Source organism: Malus domestica, chromosome 09, assembly GCF_042453785.1.
Source record: "Malus domestica chromosome 09, GDT2T_hap1".
Taxonomy (NCBI): domain Eukaryota; kingdom Viridiplantae; phylum Streptophyta; class Magnoliopsida; order Rosales; family Rosaceae; genus Malus; species Malus domestica.
Window position 1 is genome coordinate 18,269,912 of NC_091669.1, and position 21,282 is coordinate 18,291,193.

The 21,282-nt window shown below is 39.3% G+C and overlaps 1 protein-coding gene and 1 long non-coding RNA gene across 2 annotated transcripts; both read right to left on the reverse strand.

The window, feature by feature from the left end:
• Positions 1 to 9,886: 9,886 nt before the first annotated feature.
• Positions 9,887 to 10,714, reverse strand: LOC139187812 (uncharacterized). The gene has a single exon (XM_070804409.1). It carries the CDS (start codon positions 10,712 to 10,714, stop codon positions 9,887 to 9,889), a length of 828 nt encoding a protein of 275 aa, XP_070660510.1.
• Positions 10,715 to 12,517: 1,803 nt separating this feature from the next.
• Positions 12,518 to 13,558, reverse strand: LOC114826761 (uncharacterized). Its single transcript, XR_011584062.1, has 2 exons — positions 13,006 to 13,558; positions 12,518 to 12,812 (listed from the first exon to the last, which is right to left on the reverse strand). It is a non-coding gene; the product is annotated as an uncharacterized lncRNA (long non-coding RNA).
• Positions 13,559 to 21,282: the final 7,724 nt, after the last annotated feature.

Here is a 21,282-nt window from a genome sequence, read left to right on the forward strand (position 1 = left end):
ACCCATCCAGAGCAAAAGTATTTCATATCATAAAGGTTGAAAGCAAGAGTATCTCATATCATGCATTCTCCATGTCCTTTTCCTTGTCTTTGTTCTAACCTGCAGGACATGGAGAAATTGCTCTCGAGTACTCGTCTTCCACTGCTGATGTACTTCCAAAGAAGCTGCCACATCTACCTGAAGAACAGATAAGGCAAGCGAAAATGATACCAGCAGCATGTGGAGACAACGTACAGAAGAAACAAGCAGAGAAGAATGCAGCTCGTACAATCAACCCAGCATAAGGAGTCCGAGCTGAAGAACTAGAGAAGCTGCCACATCTGCTTGGAGAACAAATAAGGAACTGCAACATCACCAAAGAGAAAAGCTTCGTCGTACAATTCCAATCCAGTTCAAGATCAAAGCTGTGGAAAGTCAACAAGATCAACTATCTCCAAAACCAGATTTGCATTCTTAAACTCTACTCTGTCTGGTTTTTACTTTGCCATATTTGTCATGTTTATTTGTCGTTTATTATTTGCTTGTTTTTTGTGTGAGTATATGCTTGAAACATTGAGGACAATGTTTGATTTAAGTGTGGGGGGGTAACCATTGTTTTGCATGAAATTCGTAGAAATTTATCACCCATTACTTCTAGTATTGTTCTTTGTTGTTTTAAGTATTTTTTAAGCTGTTTTGGAGTGTTTCAGTGTGTTTTGACATAAAAAATCCGAAAATTCATAAAAATTTGAAAAATTGTTTTTGAAAATCCAAAAAAAGAGTTGTTTTTGTGCGCTCATTTGTGTCTTAGGGTACCTTCCAACACAATGATGAGGATTCGGTTTGTAATTGCATGACTGTTAAAGAGAGTTATAAACATGGATGAAAGTTTGATTTACTCTTTATTTATGCGTGATTGTGGTTATAACCTATGAAATCACATGTAATCATAAAAGAAAAAAAAATTAGTTTTTTTTGTAACATGCTTGAAGGAAAGAACTCAAACTAACGCTACAACCTTGTGAGACTTGAGCCTAAATGTTTATTTGGAGAGTTAAAATCTGTGCATTATTGTTTTCTAAAGTCGTTGCATGATCTCATTATTCTTTGCTTGGTTATTACTTAGAAGGCGTTTCATCATTTAGTTCCAAATGCTAGAACTCATGCCTATTTCATTCAAAGCATGCTATTGATTTGCATAACACATATTCAAGATGAAGTTGTGTAGTTACCACCACCAAAGCCAAACTGCCATGTATCCCATATCGTTATATGTTTAAGTTAACCCCATTGAGCCTTGATAGCCTACATTCTTTGTTAAACCACATTATCCTTACCTATCCTAGTTTAGGACCATCCACCCTTGTTCTTGAAGCATAGTGAAGTATGAGTCAAATTGAATTCCTTTTGATTAATGTATGGCAGAAAACAAGTGTGGGGGAAGTGATTCTTGTGTGTGTGTGTATGCCAAAATCATTCATAAGGCACGAGTAGAAAAGAAAGATTCGTGAAAAATAGAATGAAAAGAAGAAGAGCTGTGAAAAGAAAAGGAGTTGAAAAATATGTGAAAAAGAGTTTTAAAGTGTTGCTTGTTGAAGAAAGGGTCCAAAACATTGAATTCGGCCCTAAATATTGCTTGAATCTTCCCTTCGTGTTTAAAAGTTGATTACTGCAATCTAAGTGAATTCTAAGTTTCAATTTCATTACTTTACTTGCTATTGCTTTAAGAACGATTGTTATCCATATCCTTCATTTGTTAGCCATCACCCCAAGCCCCGTTACAACCCTTAACTTCATCTTGAGTGTCATGCGTTTCAATATGTGGAGTTTGAATTTGGTATGAGCATATGGTGTCACTGGTTCTCGCATCTAAGTAGTAGCATTCCATTCATGAGATCATATCTAAACATGCTTATTAACTCCAGAAATTGCTTTCTTTGTGATACATATATGTGAGCGTTCGTTTTCATATCTACATCAATCTTCTCACATATAACTAGTATAGGGTGTGTAGTTAGAAAATCTGAGTGAAAATTGAGTGCATATCTTGTAAGGAATTGAGTGATTTCTCTAAGGCATGTTACTACATCAAAAACATTGTTTTAATTGATTAATTGTGAACTAGTAAGTGGTGACTATGATTAAGTATGTGCTTAAGTGTAAAGATGACTCAAATCTGTGGGGATAATGATTTTTAACATGTCATGTGCATTGGAAATCCTTGAGGCAAATGTTGGAAGGTTTAGGTTGTGTTTTATTTGTTTTGTTTCGTTTTATCTCTTTGTTTTGCTCGAGGACTAGCAAAAGCTAAGTGTGGGGGAATTTGATAGGAGCATATTTATGCGACTTAGTTGGCTTGTTCTTGTGCATTTATGTCGTGTTTCCTTAGTTATTTTAATGTTTAAAGTCATTTTCGTGTGTTTTCAGACTCTAAGTACAAAGTATGCAAGAAGATGCATTTTGGAGGCCTTTGGAGCATGTTTCGGGCTTGGAATGGATAGCAAATGCATAGGCCAAGTGGATGGACGAATTTGAGAACTAAAGAGGCCAAGAATATGAAGAATTATGGTCCAAAAGATGAAGAAAATAGCCCAAAAATCTGTCACCCTAACTTGCATTCCTTGCCATGCAAACCACATAGAATTCCCTTTGGATTCCATGCCATGCTTGATCACTCTTGTCCCCTACATAATTTCTAATTTCATGCTTCAATTCATTTAATTATTACACTCAATTGCTTGATACCTCTTGTTCCCTTCACTCATTAGATTTTAGACAACATTTACATCCATTACATGCACCAATTGATGCTCCATCATTCACATTTGGAATCCCATGCCTTGTGTACCACATGTTGCTGCACCTTTGACCCATTTATTGACACATTTTCACCTCCCTTTCCATCTCTATGCAATGTACACAATCATTCATGCTCCCTAGCTTCAAGACCACTCCATTTTACCCTTCACACTTTGCATCATCACTTCATTTTCACCCTTGGACCATTGCACACCACACACACAAATTACCATGCATTTCATCCTTAACCTAACCTGATTTTCTAAGGTTTTTGGGGCCTATAAATACATGTTTACACCCCTTGGCCAAAATATAATCCCCCATATTCATCATTTTATAACAAAAATTCGTCCATACACACCCTAGGAAGCAAAACACCCCAAAAACACCATTCTAGTGCCTAGAAAACATAACAGCCACTCCACCTTCTTCCACCCTCTTTGCCTAGTTCTCCACCACCTTCCAACCATCAAACACTCTTCCACTCTCACCCTAAACCCTTCCACAAAATTCCCCATCCATTCTACACCATAAATCCAACCAAAAATTTGTCCACAAGCTTCATGCCGCAAGCAAGGGAAAGGAGGAATCTTGGATGCACTTGCTACCAAGTTGGAGCATTTTAGGTGTTTTCTTTCCTTTGATTTTAATGTCTAATTTTATGTATCTTTGCTTTGTGAGTATGAGGAACTAAACCCCTCTTAGTTAGGGGGTGATTCGAAACCATGTACATGCTTGCAATATGATTTGATTACATTCAGTTGTTATTTCATAAGTTGCGGATTCAATTCGTTCATCTACTTGATTGATAACTTATTTGTGTATGTTGATTGAGAGTGCACGCTTAGTTTTCATGCATGAATATGATGCTAGATTATGAGGGAGTTTCACCTAATAGTTACAATCTTATAATCACAAGTAGTGAAGGTCGCTTGAAAACGATCGCGTTGAATGAATTCTTGGCACTAGTTTCATGCTCATCATAGTAACGAATGCCTCGTCAACACTTATAGTTCTCATTGTGCTTCATGATTCTTGATTGTATCTTTATTGTGCTCATCACGTAAGGAACCTTTGAGGAATGCTTTGAATTGTTGTATGCGCTTTTCCATCCAATTCATTAACTTAAGGAGAACTTGAAGGTTAATTTAAGCGTATCTAATTAACTTGGGGTGTTGAGTTTCATAATTTATTGAAAGAACAACTGAAAATCATTTTGTTTGCAAGTGTGTCATGTGTGGAGAAGAACCTCCTAACTAGCCTTTTATCCATCCTTTTCATCCAAAAACGTTTTACAATCTGTTTTGTTTTAAAGTTTCTGTTTTGTGTTCAATTTTCGTCCAAAACAAATCCCCCTTTATTTTGAAGTCTTAGATTAGTTAGAAAGTGTTTTGATTTGTGTTTCTAAGTGTTTTGATTCAAGTTTTCATCCAACTTCGTCCAAGTTCTTGTTAGGTTCTCAAAACTGCCCAGAAAGTGGTTTTTAGGCAGTTTTGAGTCATTAGGTTGCTGTTTTGAGTTTTATGTTTGTTTAAGTATTTTAAAGTATAGTTTTGCATTCTTTGAGTCTAGTTTAGTGTTTTAAATTTTGTTTTTATGTTTTTAAGTCAGTTTTCAAGTGTTTAGCAATCCCTCCTAATCCCCGGCCTAGAACGATCCCTACTTACATACTTTACTACATTTGATAAAAAGAGGGTTTAATTTTGTGTGTTAACTTATTTTACGCATCACTGGGATTGGATGATCGGCAAGGAAATCTGCTAGCGCTTGTCCCTTGACGGCCTTAGCTGAGACGTAGATGATCTCGTATTGATTGAGAAGCAACGCCCATTTAGCTAGTCGCCCTGTTAAGACTGGTTTGGAGATGACGTATTTGACTTGGTCAGCTTTAGCAACCAGGTGAATGGTGTAAGCATGCATGTAATGCCACAGCTTTTGGATAGCGAACACCAAGGTGAGGCATATCTTTTCTATTGGGAGTAGTTCAACTCGGCACCTGTGAGAGTTCAGCTGAGGTAGTAGAACGCTCATTCTTTCTGGGATTCATTCTCTTGTGCTAAGAGTGCTCAAACTGAACTTTCCTGAGCGGCGATGTACAATATAAGCGGTATTCCAGGCACAGGCACCCCCAGGACGGTGGACTTGATAAATACTTTTTTATGTTTTCAAAAGCATTGTGGCATGCTTCACCCCATACGAACGGAACATCCTTCTTCATGAGTCGCCTAAACGGTTGACAATGCCCTGCAAGGTTGGACATGAAACACCTGATGAAGGCTAGTCGTCCTTGTAGACTCTTCAGCTCGTGCAAGTTTCTTGGTTCAAGCATGCTTTGAATGGCCTTGATCTTTGATTGGTCCATTTCAATGCCACGGTGCTTGACAATGAAGCCGAGGAACTTTCCAGAGGTGATGCCAAATGCGCACTTTAACGGGTTCATCTTAAGGTTATATTTTCACAACCTTTCAAATACTATTCGTAAATCCTTCAAGTGATCTGATCTTTTCTTTGTCTTGACCACCACATCATCTACGTAACATTTTACGTTTTTATGTAGCATGTCATTGAAGATTTTTTGCATTGTGCGTTGATATGTGGCTCTAGTGTTTTTTAAACCAAAGAGCATTACCTTGTAGTAGTAGATACCTTTTGGAGTGCGGAAGGCTGTTAGTTCTTCGTCTTCGAAAGCCATGCGAATTTGATTGTATCCAGAAGAGCCGTCCATAAATGACAGTGCTTCATGGCCAGTGGTTGCATCCACCATGATTTCAATGATTAACAAGAGGAAGTCGTCCTTCGGGCAAGCATCATTGAGGCCCCGAAAGTCTACGCAAACACGTATTTGTCCAAATTTCTTAAGGACGATGACGATGTTGGAGATCCACTTGGGGTATTGCACCTCTCAAATGAAGCCTGCTTCAATTAGCTTGTCAATCTCAACCTCAATTTGTGGGAAGAGCTCTGATCGATATCGCCTTTGAGTTTGCTTTATCAGTCGCATTCCAGGCTTGACTGCAAGATGATGCACAGCGATGATAGAGTCAAGGCCGGACATTTCCTTGTAGGTCCAAGCAAATATGTCTTTGTACTCTAGTAGCAGTTGGTAATACTCTTCTGTCTCATCCGCACTTAGCAGCGCACTTACAAAGATAGGCTTTGACTCCTCTTTTGTGCCTAAGTTGAGCTCCTTGAGATCATCAACCATGGCTTGCCCCCATCCTCCAGTTGTGGTGGTGCGACAGTGACGTCTTCCTCAGGGATTTCGTCTTCTTTGCCTTCTTGGATCGTGATGTGGAAGACGTCTTGGACTTCCTATTCAGTGTCGTCCTTTCGGGTTTGTTGGCATGAAGATTGGCCGATGTGAATGATGGTGCGCCTTCTCACTTTCAGTGATCCAATTGTGTCAACCTCCAAGATTGCTTGGCGTTTCATCCTTGAAGGAATGAAGCTTCGAACATCATCTTTTCTTGCCAGTCCATCGAGCTTTTCTTCCTTTGGCATCATTTCCCTCTTTCTAGAAGGCTTCTTGTAGTCTTTAAGTCTTTTCAAAGATGACCATAGCGGAAGAGAGCTAGCCGTGTTGCTTCGTTGCTTGGGTTTTGACAACCTTTAAAAAACAAAGCTTTGGGATGTTAGTGTGTTAAGCATCTTGAGAACGGAGGTTTGGTCTTGACCACCAATGCGATCAAGTGCCGAAAATCTAGGCCTTGAATGATTCATCCTATCGAAGACTGACGTCCGAGGAGCGGACTTAGGCTCCTCTTGATTTTGTTCAACGCTCACGCTGATGTGTTGAGTGCTAGCGTTTTTCGCTTTGCTTGAAATCTTCACGGGTGCATTTGGTGTGAAGTCGAGCCCAGCTTTGTTGTTGTCAACTCCGTAACCATGCTCTTTCAACTTCTTTTGAGTCTTGGTAAGGTTATGTTCTTTATCGTTGACAATGTTTGAAACCTTCTTTCCAAGATTCGGAGAGGAAGCGAAGTCATACCCAGCTTTCAACATGAGCTTGTAGGCGTTTGGATCAAAACCTTCTTCGTTCCTCTTGGTTGGAAGAAAGCTTGGTTCCATCCCCTTTGGCAGAGATTCTATGAAGCTTTGTGGTAGTCTTGCAACCTTAGCACCGCCTAGCTGTGTCAGAGGCAAAACTGCATTTGTCTTGAGCAACTTCACATTATCATTGTGCCACTGTGTGTCGGTTTTGCTTGCTCCTGTTTCGAACGGTGATTGACCATTCTTTCTTCTTGACATCGGGATGTATCAGAATATGGGTGTGTTTGATCCTTTTGAAGGCGTCCTACTCATTTTGGTTGTTACAGGTTTAACAGGTTCGTCATCGTTTATGCCTAAAAATGGCACGGCTTGTCATTCTTGCCTTTTAGGTGCTGATTTGCCTGTGGATTTGATCTTTTCTGGAAGAGCTTCAGGCACTATGTCTTCATCCATGTAGAACTTGGCGTTTGCAAAGTGTGATTTCGCTTCAGTGAATGGCTTGGTATCATCTTGGATCACCTTTACCCCTTCCCAGTAGAATTTTAAGCATTGGTGGATGGTGGATGGCACTACTCCATTCCCATGGATCCAAGGCCTTCCTAGGAGCAGACTGTAGGAAGTTCTTGCATCAATTACGTGGAATATCGTGCTTGATTTAAGTTCACCAATGGTCATCTTTACTCGAATCATGCCCATCGCTCTTTGTCCTCCTTGATTAAAACCTTGGATTAGTAGACAGCTTAGGGATAATTCATCCACCTTGATGTCTATTGTGGTCATTGTTGACTTCAGCATGATGTTTATGGCCGATCCACCATCCACAAGCATGCGATTGACTTTATGCTCCCTTACGTACCTAGAGACAAAGAGATGACGATTGTGAGGCTTGGATCCTAGTAGCAAGTCTTCATCGGTGAAGTGGATTGCGTCCTGGGTAGCACAACAAGCGGCATACTCATGTGGTCGAAGTTTCAAGCCTTCTCCTTGCTTTCTTGCACTTCATGGTCATCGGGACTTGCCAAGACCGCTGCTAGTGCTCTTTGCATCTTCTTTGGCAATCGTAGCGCTTCCTCGATGCTAAAGTACGTCGGCAGACCTTCTTTGGGTGTGAGGGTAATTTCTCCCTTAATGGCGATGACTTTGCCTTTTGAAAGTTCTTCAGTTTCTACTTCGACCATGTGACATGCAGCGATAGTGCACTACTGGAAGAAGTTCTTCGGGAAGTACTCGTGCAAGGAAAATGGAATACGTGGCTCTTGCTCCATAGGTTCCCCAGCGTATGTTGGCTTAGCAGCTTTTACGTTTCTTTTGGGCTTCCTACTATTACAGCGACGGTGCTTTCTCCTTTGTTCCACCTTTAGCTTTGTGGCATGAGTAGTAAATTTCCTATTTTACTTGCAAGAATCACAAGGTTATTGTAGTATAAACGGATTTCGCAAGGTCATCTCCACAGGGATTATTAAATAATTCGAACTAATCAGATTCCATTTAATTATTGTAAAGTAGAAATTGAAGTGATTGATTTTGTAACCTAATTAAAATAAAAACGAAATTAATGAATTAAAATAAACAATCTGCAATATTAGAGCTAGAGAGAAAGAAAACAGTTTTGGGAGAATAAAATTAAGAAAGCACTAGGGTTCTACCATCACCTAGCAATCCTATGAATTTTTACCAATTACTTATGATCTACACATGCTACTTTGAAGGTTAGATTTTCCTAATTCATATTCTACTTGGAACCTCCAACATAGAACGTATATCTAACATGCAACCCGTCCGGACGTTCGGATCAAATCTAAACATGAAAGACTCATTATGCTTTATGAAAATCCTTTGAAAAACCATGCAATCCTTAAGACGTGATATTCATCCTAAGAGAAATTACAATTATTAATCACAAGAAGCCAGCGTCAATTTCAGGGAACCTTCCGACCAAAATTGCATCAAATTACTTTTCTAAAGATGCTAATGGTGATCAGGCATTAAGACAATTAGATAGTTTTTATCCCGGTGATTAACAATTCAAAATATGCATGCAATCAATCATAAGCAATTAAATAAAAATCACATATTCATGCTAAGGCTCAAGGCTTCGCCCTAGCAAAAGAAATTAGTTCCGCATATTCATAATTGAAATCATAGAAATATCTATTAAGAAAAGGATTGAAAACACCTTCAAGTAGAAAATCTTCAAAACCCTAACACTTCTCTCTGTCTCCAATATTGCATAAAATAAAGCCTCCTAAAAACTGTAGACGGCCAAGCAATATATTTGCTAAGCCACCACACAAACCCTAGCCAACTAAAATTAAAAAAAACCCTAAATAAAAATAGTAAAATTCGTTTAAAATCTGAACAGCCACGTTTTGGCCCAAAAGCTGCTCCAAAACTGGCCCAATATAGCTGGATTTAATGTTTGGAATATTCTGAACACTTTTCCAGAAGGCCACGAACCCATCCGAGGTCATTTTGGGCTCCAAAAACGCAATTTAAGCCTAAAAACGTCACTTTCCAGCACTGCGCACAGCTTCTTTATTTCATCGCCAGAAAATAACCGCTTGGTGGAAAAATCCCAAATTTTGATACGATCAAGCTAAGTGACTCACGAACGTCCTCCAACTAGAATTACTCCAAAATTCGTCCATTTGGTCCTGTTTTGCTCCAGAGGAAGTCGAAAGTCCTATATTGAAAATACAATTCAAAGTATCAAAATTCTTCCAATATATTAACCAAAATATACTAAGATTAGGGTAAAATATATAATATAAAATCTACTCATCAGGTTCCCCAGCGTATGTTGGCTTAGCAGCTTTTACGTTTCTTTTGGGCTTCCTACTATTACAGCGACGGTGCTTTCTCCTTTGTTCCACCTTTAGCTTTGTGGCTTGTGGTTTGGTTTCCTTGTCTTTTTATAGGTCACCAATGTCCATTATTCTTCATCATCGGTATGTGCATCTTGGTCGCTTGCCCCTAGTGATGGTTGTACAAAAGGTGTTGTACAACTTGAGTATTGACAGGAATGGTCGAGTGTCACTTGGAGGGGCACGGGATTGAAGGATCCAAAAGCAATTGTAATAGTATGTGTTGCGGCCATGTCTTCAAGGTCGAGCTCGATTTACCCTTGTTGTGCTAGCTTCATGATGAGTTCTTTAAGGATGAAGCATTTGCCAATAGGATGGCTCACGATACGATGGTACTTGCAATACTTAGGATCGTTTACGCGATTCATCTCTTCAGGGCGCTTGCATTTTGGTAACTCGATCACCTTCTTTTCCAGCAAGTCGTCTAACATTGCATCCATGTCTGAGTCAGGAAAAGGGTACGTCTTTTCCTCCAGTTCCCTCAAGGTGTTTTTGTACTTGTCTTGGGTGCAAGGAGGCTCACCTCTCTTTATCTCCTTTGCTTTGGTCTTGGAGGAGATCTTGATAGGTGCGGATAAGGTCTTGATGGGCACGGTGGAGGTTTTGATGGGTGCAGTGTTTACAGTAAAAGCTTCATTTGAGGGTTTTTTTCCAGTCCTGTCTACATTTGAGGAAAACACTTTATCTTTCTTGAAGTCGGTGATCGGCTCCTTTTTCCCATGATTGGTGATACCCAGCTCCATGTCATGGGATCGAGTTGCCAGCTCCTCAAATGTTCTTGGTTTTATACCTTGAAGGATGTAATGTAACCCCCAGTGCGTGCCTTGAACGTACATCTCAATGGCAGATGTTTTAGAAAGCCGATCTTTGCAATCCAAACTTAATGAACGCCATCTATTGATGTAGTCAACGACAGGTTCATCTTTCCACTGTTTCGTACTGGTTAACTCCAACATGCTTACGGTGCGACGAGTGCTGTAGAAACGGTTGAGGAATTCCCTTTCTAGTTGATCCCAACTATTGATAGACTTGGAGGCGAGGTCAGTGTACCAGTCAAAGGCATTGCCTTTCAGCGAGCGCATGAATTGCTTGACGAGCTAGTCTCCATCCATTCCAGCATTGTTGCAAGTTTCAATGAAATGAGCGACATGTTGCTTTGGGTTTCCCTTTCCATCGAACTGCATGAACTTTGGTGGTTGATAACCTCTCGACATCTTCAAAGCGTCAATCTTCTTGGAGTAGGGCTTTGAGTATAGTACAGAGTCATGAGAGCTTCCTTCGTACTGCGCCTTGATGGTGCTAACGATCATCTCCTGCAACTGCTGGATAGAGAAAGATCCCATGAATGCCATTGCTTGGTCTGGCTCTGGCTTCTCTTTGACTTTCTTCGATGGAGGCTCCTCTTCTTCATCGACTTCTTTCTTTAATAAATTAACCATTGGGTCGACTTTCATGTCGGGCTTTGCATCTAGTTGGTTGATAAGTGCGGCGATTTGCAAGTCTTTTTCCTTCACAATCCGTGTGAGTTTTACGATCGCTTCATTCATTTGAGCCAGTTGTTCCTCAATTGAAGTTACTCCGGTAGCCATGACTTGCATGGTTGTGCTGTCACTCGAGTCGGCATCGAAAAGCAAGGACTCGGAGTACTTCCTCGGGTTTTCCTCCCTTGGTGCCCTTAGCGAGGCCAAGGTGATCACGGGCTCGTGCCTCAGGTGCTTTTGTTCCTTCGGCAGAATTGATGCAGGGGTGGAAGAGATGGCAGAAAAAGCTCTTACCTTGCTTCGGGTTGTGATGCCCAAAGTGACACCGCCTGCGGTGAGGACGCTTTTGTTCTTCGCGTTGGTTACGAGAACAGCTTGAGCTTTCCTTGATGCCATTTGTGCTTTTTACGAATTTGCAGATAGAGATGAGAGGTAGAGATAGTCCCATCGAGCGTGCCAAATTTGTAAACACTGAAATTCCTGCAATGAATGAGACAAGACACAAAATAATATTTGTATTAATGATTTAAGGGTTACAATCTCTTCTACAAATTTAGCCTCTGATTCGATCTTCGTAATGTGTGAATTTATGGATTGTGCTGTTGATCCAGGGGCTGTTGGGGCTTGATCTTGAAGGTTGACAAACGGATCTTAAAGGGGGCTTTTGGGCTTGATCTTGAAGAACTGTTGGATGTGTGGATTTGTTGATGTTGTTGATCCAAATGGCCGTTGAGGGTTGATCTTAGGATGAACGGACGATGAACGATGAACACTTTCTTCGAGGGGCCGTCGGGGCTTGATCTTGAATTGGTGGAAGTTCTTCAAGGGCCGTCGAGGCTTGATCTTGAAGGAGGATTTGACGAAGAACGAAGAAAGCTTTCTTGATCCTTCGGGATTCGCTTGGGAGCTTTAGAGTTTCAAAGCTTTAAGGTTTTGGTGTCATGTGAATTGGTGAATCAAAATGAATGCATTGGCTTCCTATTTATAGAATTTCAAAACTTGATTTTTTTTATTTAAATAATCAGATGAAATAAATCATTTCTGCCAGGTGTTGACACATGTCCTATTTGATGACTTTTCCGATGATTTTCGATTTTTCATTGAGTCACATGTTACGTGAATTTATGTGACAAATGAACGTTGAAATTTTAATTATTGATCAACATTCATTTCACCGAAATTTCGATGTCTACAGAGATTGATTTAATTGTGAAGTGTGTTTGATTCACCTCATTGTGCTTTTATTTATAGTAGTAGGATATGTAATCTAATCTTAATAGGAATATAAGATACATTCCCAGATTCCCTAGGATTTACACAATCACATTCCTATTCTAAATATGACTGCAACAAATGTTTAATATTAGTTGGATTTTTGTTTGAAAAATAGGAGAGTCAACCGTCTTTCTCTAATGATCAACTATATATTTTATTTGACAAGAAATAAAAGTATGAACTTTTATGCATTCGTAAAAGTTAATATGCAGTCTCCGTCACACTGCTTTATAACAACCCAGGAGACCAAATTCATTACACCGATCCATTTAACTACTACGATTCTTCAAAAACAAAAAACAAAAAAAAAAACAAAAAAATTCTTATTCAACCTGATATATTTGCGGCCTCCGTCACACTACTTCAAAAATCTTCCTGCACTTGTGGTAGCAGGAAGCAGCGTGTTTCTTCACTTTGTCAGCATCTGGACAAAAACACACTTTATTGACGAGTAAACTATGAAAACAAAATAAAAATTGTACTAATTAGTTTCGATATAAACGAAGGGAGTTATTATTGTCACTTCAAAAAAGCCGCACAAAGGGAGAAGTGCTCGATGGCTGTTTTGGAGTACTATAATAACAATTTCATACATGAAAATATGAGATACAGCATACCCAAATCAGTTAACTCGGCCGATTTAGTATCAATGAAATGATAACCACATCCAGCAGTACATTGAAAGAGGGTGGGAGGCAACTGGTAGCTGCATCTTTTGTTGCATTGAGAGTAACAAATGCTATAAGGGGTAAGGATACGGCCTATAAACGGAGGGCGGTGGGGAAGGCCGGGATGATCATGATCAGGAAGGCGGCCATTGAGACACAAAGTTTCGTTGATGCCAAAGAGATCGCAGCATTCAAGAGTACAGGACTGATCACATATATGTTGGTTAAAATTGCGAAAGCGATCTTTAAATGATGGTAGTGGTGGACTTGGAATTGGTCGTGTGGGTGATGGCAGACTGGAGCTAGCACCGTCTGTGGGTGGAGGAGGAGGACGAGTAAGGTAGGGACGAAGTCTTGGTTTGTAGTGTATTCGAAGTGTCTGCACCTGCAGTGCATGAACTAGCACTGCGTTGATCATCAATAACTTTGTAACATTCAAGCTGAAAATGGTGGTTCCTTCCATGGCTAATTAAATTGTCCTTAATTTTCAGAATTTTTTGTGGTTTGTGTGTTTGATGTTTCAAAACAACCTAGCTAGGTCTTTATTTATAGACTAATTTTACCAGGTACCATTTATACATCTTGGCAACTTAACATTATCAATTAAGGTGATGAAGATCATGAGCACGTATATATTTTTTAGAATTTCACAAATTCATATTGTGTACAATTAGCTATTGCCAAAATCTTTGGACCACACAAGAAACAGAAAAACATAATTTTTTTTAAATTATTGATTCTTTGATTCATGCAGCAGAGGCTCATGGGACATACTCACTTGGTAACAACCAAAGTTATTAGTATTGTTACATATTTCTTTTCGCCACAAATATTTTATGCTGGTGACAAATAGAGATCACATTTCTCAACCCAACTGTTTCTGAGAATGGTTTTCGCACTTCTTGTAGCAGGAAACAGCACCGCCTTTCACTTTCTCAGCATCATCACCTAGCAATATTATAACGAAATTATTAGATTCGCCAATATGTATGAGAAATTTTATTTGAGGATCTTGGCATTGTCGAGTGGCAAAATAGTCCAATTAAAAAATAGTATAGGCTCGAATTTGATTAACAATTTTTATTTTTTAAAACACACGTATATATTTTAATGAGTTATTCTGCCACTTAACATTGTTACGTAACCAATGTTCTAAAAAGCAGGCTTGGCGGCCGCCTAAGCGATGGGCGTCAGGCTGCCGCCACGATTATTCCAAAAGCGTTCAACAAATCGGCTAGGGTATTAGGCGGTGCCTAGACGGCCGACTAGGCTGGCTAGGCGACCTCGGAGGCGAACTAGGCAGTTCTGTTAAAAATATTTATACATATCATTGTTTCATAGCATCGCCTAAAAGAGGAGGCGTTCACATAATATTGAAGAGAGAGGGTGAGAGAGCATGAGTGAAGAGAGAGCGATGTAGAATTAGAATAACAGATCTGCAATTGTAGGGATAAACAAGAAATTGACCTGGACAGTTGGGATTTCTTTGACCGAGCATGCAATGTTTTAGAAGATTTCTTCGATGTGCTTGAGGTTTTGGGAAATTTTACAAAGGAAAAGGAAGATGGGCGGAGCAGGGGAATTTTACAAAGGAAGAAGAAGATGGGCAGAGCAATCGAAGGCCAGGAAGAGGAACAAGAAATCCGCCTAGGCGCCCGCCTAGCCGCTAGGAGCTAGCCCGCCTGACTAGCGTAAATTGACAAAAGAAAAGTCAAATATTTGAAGTAAATGAATAACTTTAGATCATGCTAGAAGAAACCTCTCATAAACCAATTAAATCAGCTGATTTTATATAATAATAAAATCGGTTTCTATAGAATTTACATTAAGAATAAAGAAAATATATTTAATAAACAATTGATTGAATCACATTATTACTAGCTCATTGTTAAACTAAGCACATCCCCCTCTTCCTTAGTGTAGATAACATCATTTATTTTATAAAAAAAAAAAAAATTTATTTGACAATTAATTTAATCACATTATTATCCGTATGCAAAAGAACTTTTTAATAAAGAAAATATTATTTAATAAACAATTGATTGAATTACATTATTGCTAGCACATTGTGAGGCTAAGCTGTCACATCCTGGCCCGAGACGGACCACTTCCCAGGCCCGCTCCACCACCGTAGCATGATATTGTCCGTTTTGGGCTTACCATTCCCTCACGGTTTTGTTTTTGGGAACTCACGAACAACTTCCTAGTGGGTCACCCATCCTGGGAGTGCTATGGCCTCCTTCTCGCTTAACTTCGGAGTTCCTACGGAACCCGAAGCCAGTGAGCTCCCAAAAGGCCTCGTGCTAGGTAGGGATGAGAATGTACGTTTAAGGATCACTCCCCTGGGCGATGTGGGATGTTCCAATCCACCCCCCTTAAGGGCCCGACATCCTCGTCGGCACACTTCCAGCTAGGGATTGGCTCTGATACCATTGGTCACATCCCTGCCCGGGTTCATCACATCCCGGGCCCGTTCCACCACCGTAGCACGATATTGTCCACTTTGGGCCCCGACCACGCCATCACGGTTTTGTTTATGGGAACTTTCTGATGTCATCCACCGCGACCTCTGTTGGCATGAACACCACATCCCTATCTCTGCTGACCCGACTGCCTCGAACCTGGGCTTTCTGACATCCAATTTTCACCAACGATCCACTCCGAGCCTCCTTAGGACCTCCTAAAGCTTCCTATGAGCTTAAAAACTCCTAAAAACCACGCATTAATTAGTGCATGCACAGTACTCAGAATCAGGGTTATGGTTTCTTGGATTTTCAACGTCCAAAACACCTCGAAACTTCTCAAAAACTTAAATAAAGTTGTTTAGAACCTTTCTTAACCATTGAAACACGTTAAAACAACCACGATCAAAGTCAAGGTACTGTACCTTACACCGGAGCTTCTAGCTCCTCAAGTTCCTGTGAACTTCTCCTCAAACTAAGGGTACCATTTGACTCGTTGAGTTACCAGGAAGACGATGGTGACTTTAAATCCCTCGATCTGTAAATGGTAACTGGTGTCTGGGAGTTGTCCATACGAGAAGGGAGAGGGAGAGAGAGAGTGAACCGAAAGGAAGAGTACGGGAGTGAGAGAGAGAGAAGGTGATGTGGATGTGTGTGTGTGGTCTAGAATTGGTCAACAACCCAAAATACACAATATACCTAAACCTAATTGGTCCAAAACAATTAGGATTTGAGAATAGTGATCCATACACAACACTTAGACCACATCACACAATTTAATGTCCATGGGTATTTCCGTCATTTCACATCATCAAGAATAAAATAATACACATCTCCGGGACGGGCTGTGACAAGGTAGGGATGAGAATATACATTTAAGGATCACTCCCCTGGGTGATGTGGGATGTTACATAAGCCCACCCCTTTTCCCTTATTTAAGCGGCATTACACGCCTCTTAAGACGTTTTAAACACAATATTCATAATTTTTCTTATTTTTTATTATATTTTTCTTTTCCTTTCATGTGGACACCATCAACTTTCATTCATCCTTCCATTTTTTTTTTATCATTTTCTCTCTTCCCACTTATATTTATATTATATTTTATGATGACCAAATTACCAAATTACCCCTATACTATTTGATATATTATATTGGATTTTTTTGGATTTTTTTTTGTTGAGGGGCAATTTTTTCCTAATATTTTTGTCGAAGCCTACAGTCAAACTTCCAACACGGCAAATCATCGTCCTAGTAAAACACAATTAACATCAAATTAACGTCCATAATTTCAAAATTAGCAGCCTAATTATTATTAATCCAACGACCAAAAGAATCGAGTCAAAATCCCAATGGCTACGATTGATTTAGTCAACTGGGGTGTGGCTGGTTGGCCCATCATACTGTTTCCGGAATCTAATCCAACTTCCCTAGAAATATCTGACTGCTGCCCGTAGTCAGCCCTAGTGACTGCTGGAACAATGACTCGTCAGCCTTAGTGACTGCCCGAACAATGACTCGTCAGCCTTAGTGACTGCCCGAACAATGACTCGTCAGCACCTAGTCTCGCTCTGGGCAGCTCCAAACTCCAAAGCTCTCTCTCTCTCCTCCCTCTTCTCATTCTCTCTCTACACTTGGAAATACATAAATGTGAAACTTTTCATTCTGCGAGCAATGGAGGCCACCACCTTTTGCCTTCAGGTGAAGATGGATCAAAGATAGAGAGAGAGAGAGAGAGAGAGAGAGAGAGAGAGAGATGGGTCAGGGGTTGAGTTGCAGAGAGTGAAGAACATGGGCTGTTCCGAGCCGTACAATTTTAGGAGTTGGACACCATGGAAGCTGTGGTAGAGAAAGACCCAACTCTCATCCACCACTCTGCTCTTCATATTGTCGCCGCTAACGGTCAGATTGAGGTGCATTCTTCGTTTGCTTCATTGGGATTTCATCAAATAAGTGATTATCTCGAGTTTTTCTGGATTTTGAGCAAATGGTTCCTGGGTTTTTTATTCTTAATGGGAAATAACTTTTATTTTTCGGAAATCTTTACGCGGTTTGAATGTTTAATTAATGACAGAGAAAAGTGGAGAGAAAATTGAAGGGATAGGTAGAAAGATTGTCAGGAAATGATCAACTTTCTCTCTTGGGCCAATACCAAATTCTGGCGGGATTGGCCGAAATCAGCAAAACTCCGCCAAAAAACCGTCATTGTTCTAGGCTCCAATCTTTGAACACAGTTGATTTTGAGGTGTGGGTATCACATCAGATGGAAGAGAGTTCTGATACGAATCTATAGGCTCCGACCTTGTGTGATTTCGTTACCGTATGAAAAAGTTACGATGAAATGAAGTTTTTGGAGTGGAAAAATGTAGGAGGAGGATAAGAATAGCAGTGCAGCTGCTGATCTACATGCATGAACGAGAGTGACTTGTTTGATAATTTTTATGACAAAATAATAATTATTTTTAAAATACTGTTTATATGACGAAAATGTCCCTGGATTATTTGATGTATTATTTTAGACTTCTTCTGAAATTTTTTGTTTTGAGGGCATTTGTGTAACTTTTTGTTGAAGCTAATGACACCAGGCCTCCGGCTTTATATATAAAAGATAGATAACTTTAACGAAAAGCTCCCGGTACTGTTCACTTTAACGAAAAACCATATTTTTACACTAAAAAGTCAACCCTGGTACTATTCACTTTACCTTTTATTTTGTCCTTATTGTTAAAACTCAAAGTTTTCAAATATTTTTCATTAGTTTTCCTTAAAAGATATGCACATCCGGCAACACATTGATAATTGTTGGGAGGCATTTGCTGATAGCATCTCAGCATACATTGATGCTCACACAAAGGTGGCACAACCTTGGGCAAAGGTGTCGGCACCACCCTAGGCTGACAGCTAAGACAGCGGGGAAGACAAGGACGGCCATAATGGGGAAATTAGCATTTGGGATTGGGAGGATAAATGGGCTGAATTTTATACTTGTAAGGGTCGATTGATAAGTCAATTTCATATTATATATTTTACCATATTTTTAGTATGTTTTTATAATTATTTTGGTAGAATTTTGATACTTTGTTTTATATTTTTAATATAGGACATTTGACCACTTCTGTAGCAAAACGTGATCAAACAAACGAATTTTGGAGTGATTCAAATTGGAGGACATGTTCGTGTCAAAATTTTGGCTTTTTCTACCAAACGGTTATTATTTGGCGATGGAATAAAGAAGCAATGCGTTTTGCTAGAAAGTGACTTTTCTGGGCTTAATTGTGATTTTTGGAGATGACCTCTGATGGGTTCGTGGCCTTTTGAAGAAGTGTTCAGAATATTCCAAAGTTTAAATCTAGCTATTTTGGGTCGATTTTGGAGCATATATGAGTCCAAAATGTGGATGTGCAGATCTTGGGTGAATTTTACTATTTAATTTAAGATTATATTTCCAATTTATTTTAAATTATTTGGTTTCCTAATCTGATTGGAAGACCTTTTTCTAGGAGAATTGAATGATAGCAGTTTAAATAAACTTGGCTAGCCCTATTTTTCCTTCTTCTCTACATGATATATGAGAGAGGAAATTGACCAAGCTTAGAGATTTCCAAACTTTTACATTCAAGGTGTTTTCAATCTTTTATTATTTCACTACAATTTCTTTTGATTTTAATTATGAATATGCGTAACTAATCTCTTTTGCTAGGGTGAGGCCACGAGCATGCAAGCTTTTGATGCAATTTTGGTCGGAGGTCAGTCTCTGAAATTAACGAAGGCTTCTTGCGGTTAATATGTGCAAGTTCACTTAGGATGAATACCACGTCTTAAGGGTTGCATGATTTTTCAGAGGGTTTTCAAAAAAACGTAATGAGTCATGCATGTTTAGATTTGATCTGAATACCACAGACGGATTGCATGTTTGATATACGCTATATTGGGGGTCCAAGTAGGCATATATTAGGAAAACCTAAGATTAAGGTCAAAAATCTCACATGTCCACAATGAATTTTGGGGGGGGGGGGGACTTTAGCAGAAGAATCTCCGATGCCAAAGTTAGAATTCTGAAAAGAATGTGTTTAGGAGTTTGTGGGTAGCAAATGATTTAACTTTTTAGTGGGAGAATATGGCTATTTATAGGGGAGTGGCCGGCCCTATTTGGATAATAGTGGCCGGCCATATATGGTGAAATTGTATGAATAATTGCAAGATATTATGTGAAATAATATCTTGCAATTAACATGGCAATTAATCCTAAATTAAATAGGAAAATTGGGAGTTACCTTTTGAATAAGGATTTGATGAGGAGTGATGAGAAAGATTTGAATAAATACTATTTTGATCACCTTTGACTCTTCCTTGATTGAGCCGTTATTATCTGTTACATGCGCGTGGGAATCACCGTGTGCTTCGAGGGTAATTTTGTCACTTTTATTCTACTACATTTGTAAGTGAGAGTTCTCAGACTCGGCTCTCATAATTTTAAAAATAATGAGTTTAAATACCCAATTATGTTGCCAATTATATACCACTTAGCCCAAATCTTTCATCCCCTAATATTGTTTTCTCAAAAAAGGAAAGAAAAAAAACCCAAAGAATAACCATTTAGCTGCACAATATGTAAATTATAGGAAATTCTAAAGACAATAATCTATTTTCACTCAGAGTTTGTTTAATTTTAGGTCAACAAAATATGTATGTACAGTCATTGAGAACCGCAAATACACGCATGGGTAACTATCAAAATACCAATTTAATACATGAAATAAGCATGCAAAGTTTTGGATTTGTTTACAATAGCTTGCAAAATATTTGTACATAAAGTGGACTATAGGAACATTATCCTCAACCTAACTTAAAAGCGGAGACCACAATACGGATACCTTTGGAATAATGGCAGTCTCATTTTCGCCCCAAAGTTAGGCAGCTCTCAACTACAGACAAAGACCCTTCATTTATCCCTAAACCTCCACATTCCTTTACACCTTCCAGACAGTTTTTCTAATACCCCCCCACACGTTGATTAGGACACCCCTCAAATATCCAAACGAATCTAAACCCTACAATTAAGCCGTATTAATGGCCATCACTGTCTTATTCGTCAAATATGGTTCTCGATACTTCAGAAGAATACGGTACGCTCACTCGCCCACGCTTGTATAGCTGATTTATGACCCAATGGATAGTGTTGAATTAGGAACATCACATCGAATGTCTGGTGAGGACTGGAGATTTTGGGTCTATTCTTTTGAAATAAGGTTTATGTTTCTACTTTATCCCTCTTACCCAAAGGTCCCAAGGCCTAAGCCAAAAGGACCCCTTTGAAATTTTGAATGCAATGAACAGTGTACAAATTGGCATCTCTCCAAATGGAATGTAGGAAAAGAGAAAGTGTAGCAAGCTTTACAGCCCATCATTCTTATAGCTTTTTGTAGGAGAGTGATCAGTTAGCAAATCAATATGGCATTCATGATTGCCATTTACCACTGAATACACCTAGGGGCTCAGTGCTTACGCCCAATCTACTAGAAAAAACTTGAGTGTCACGTCATGTTACGTGATAGGTTGAGTGATAAGTATGGTTAAAAATATAACATGTATTATAAATGGGGAGCAATTAATTGTAACAAAAGTTATATTCTGATAACAATTATAACCTATTCATTTAATGTCAGTTGAACTCAATAGCTACTTAACTTTGAACATAACACAAAGCTCACAAGTTATTAAACGACTGGCCAACACAAGTTATGTACCTACTACGTGGCAAGAA

What these genes read in the sequence shown, in the direction of transcription:
- LOC139187812 (XM_070804409.1), bottom strand. Translation starts at nt 10,714, where the DNA reads ATGCGCTCGCTGAAAGGCAATGCCTTTGACTGGTACACTGACCTCGCC.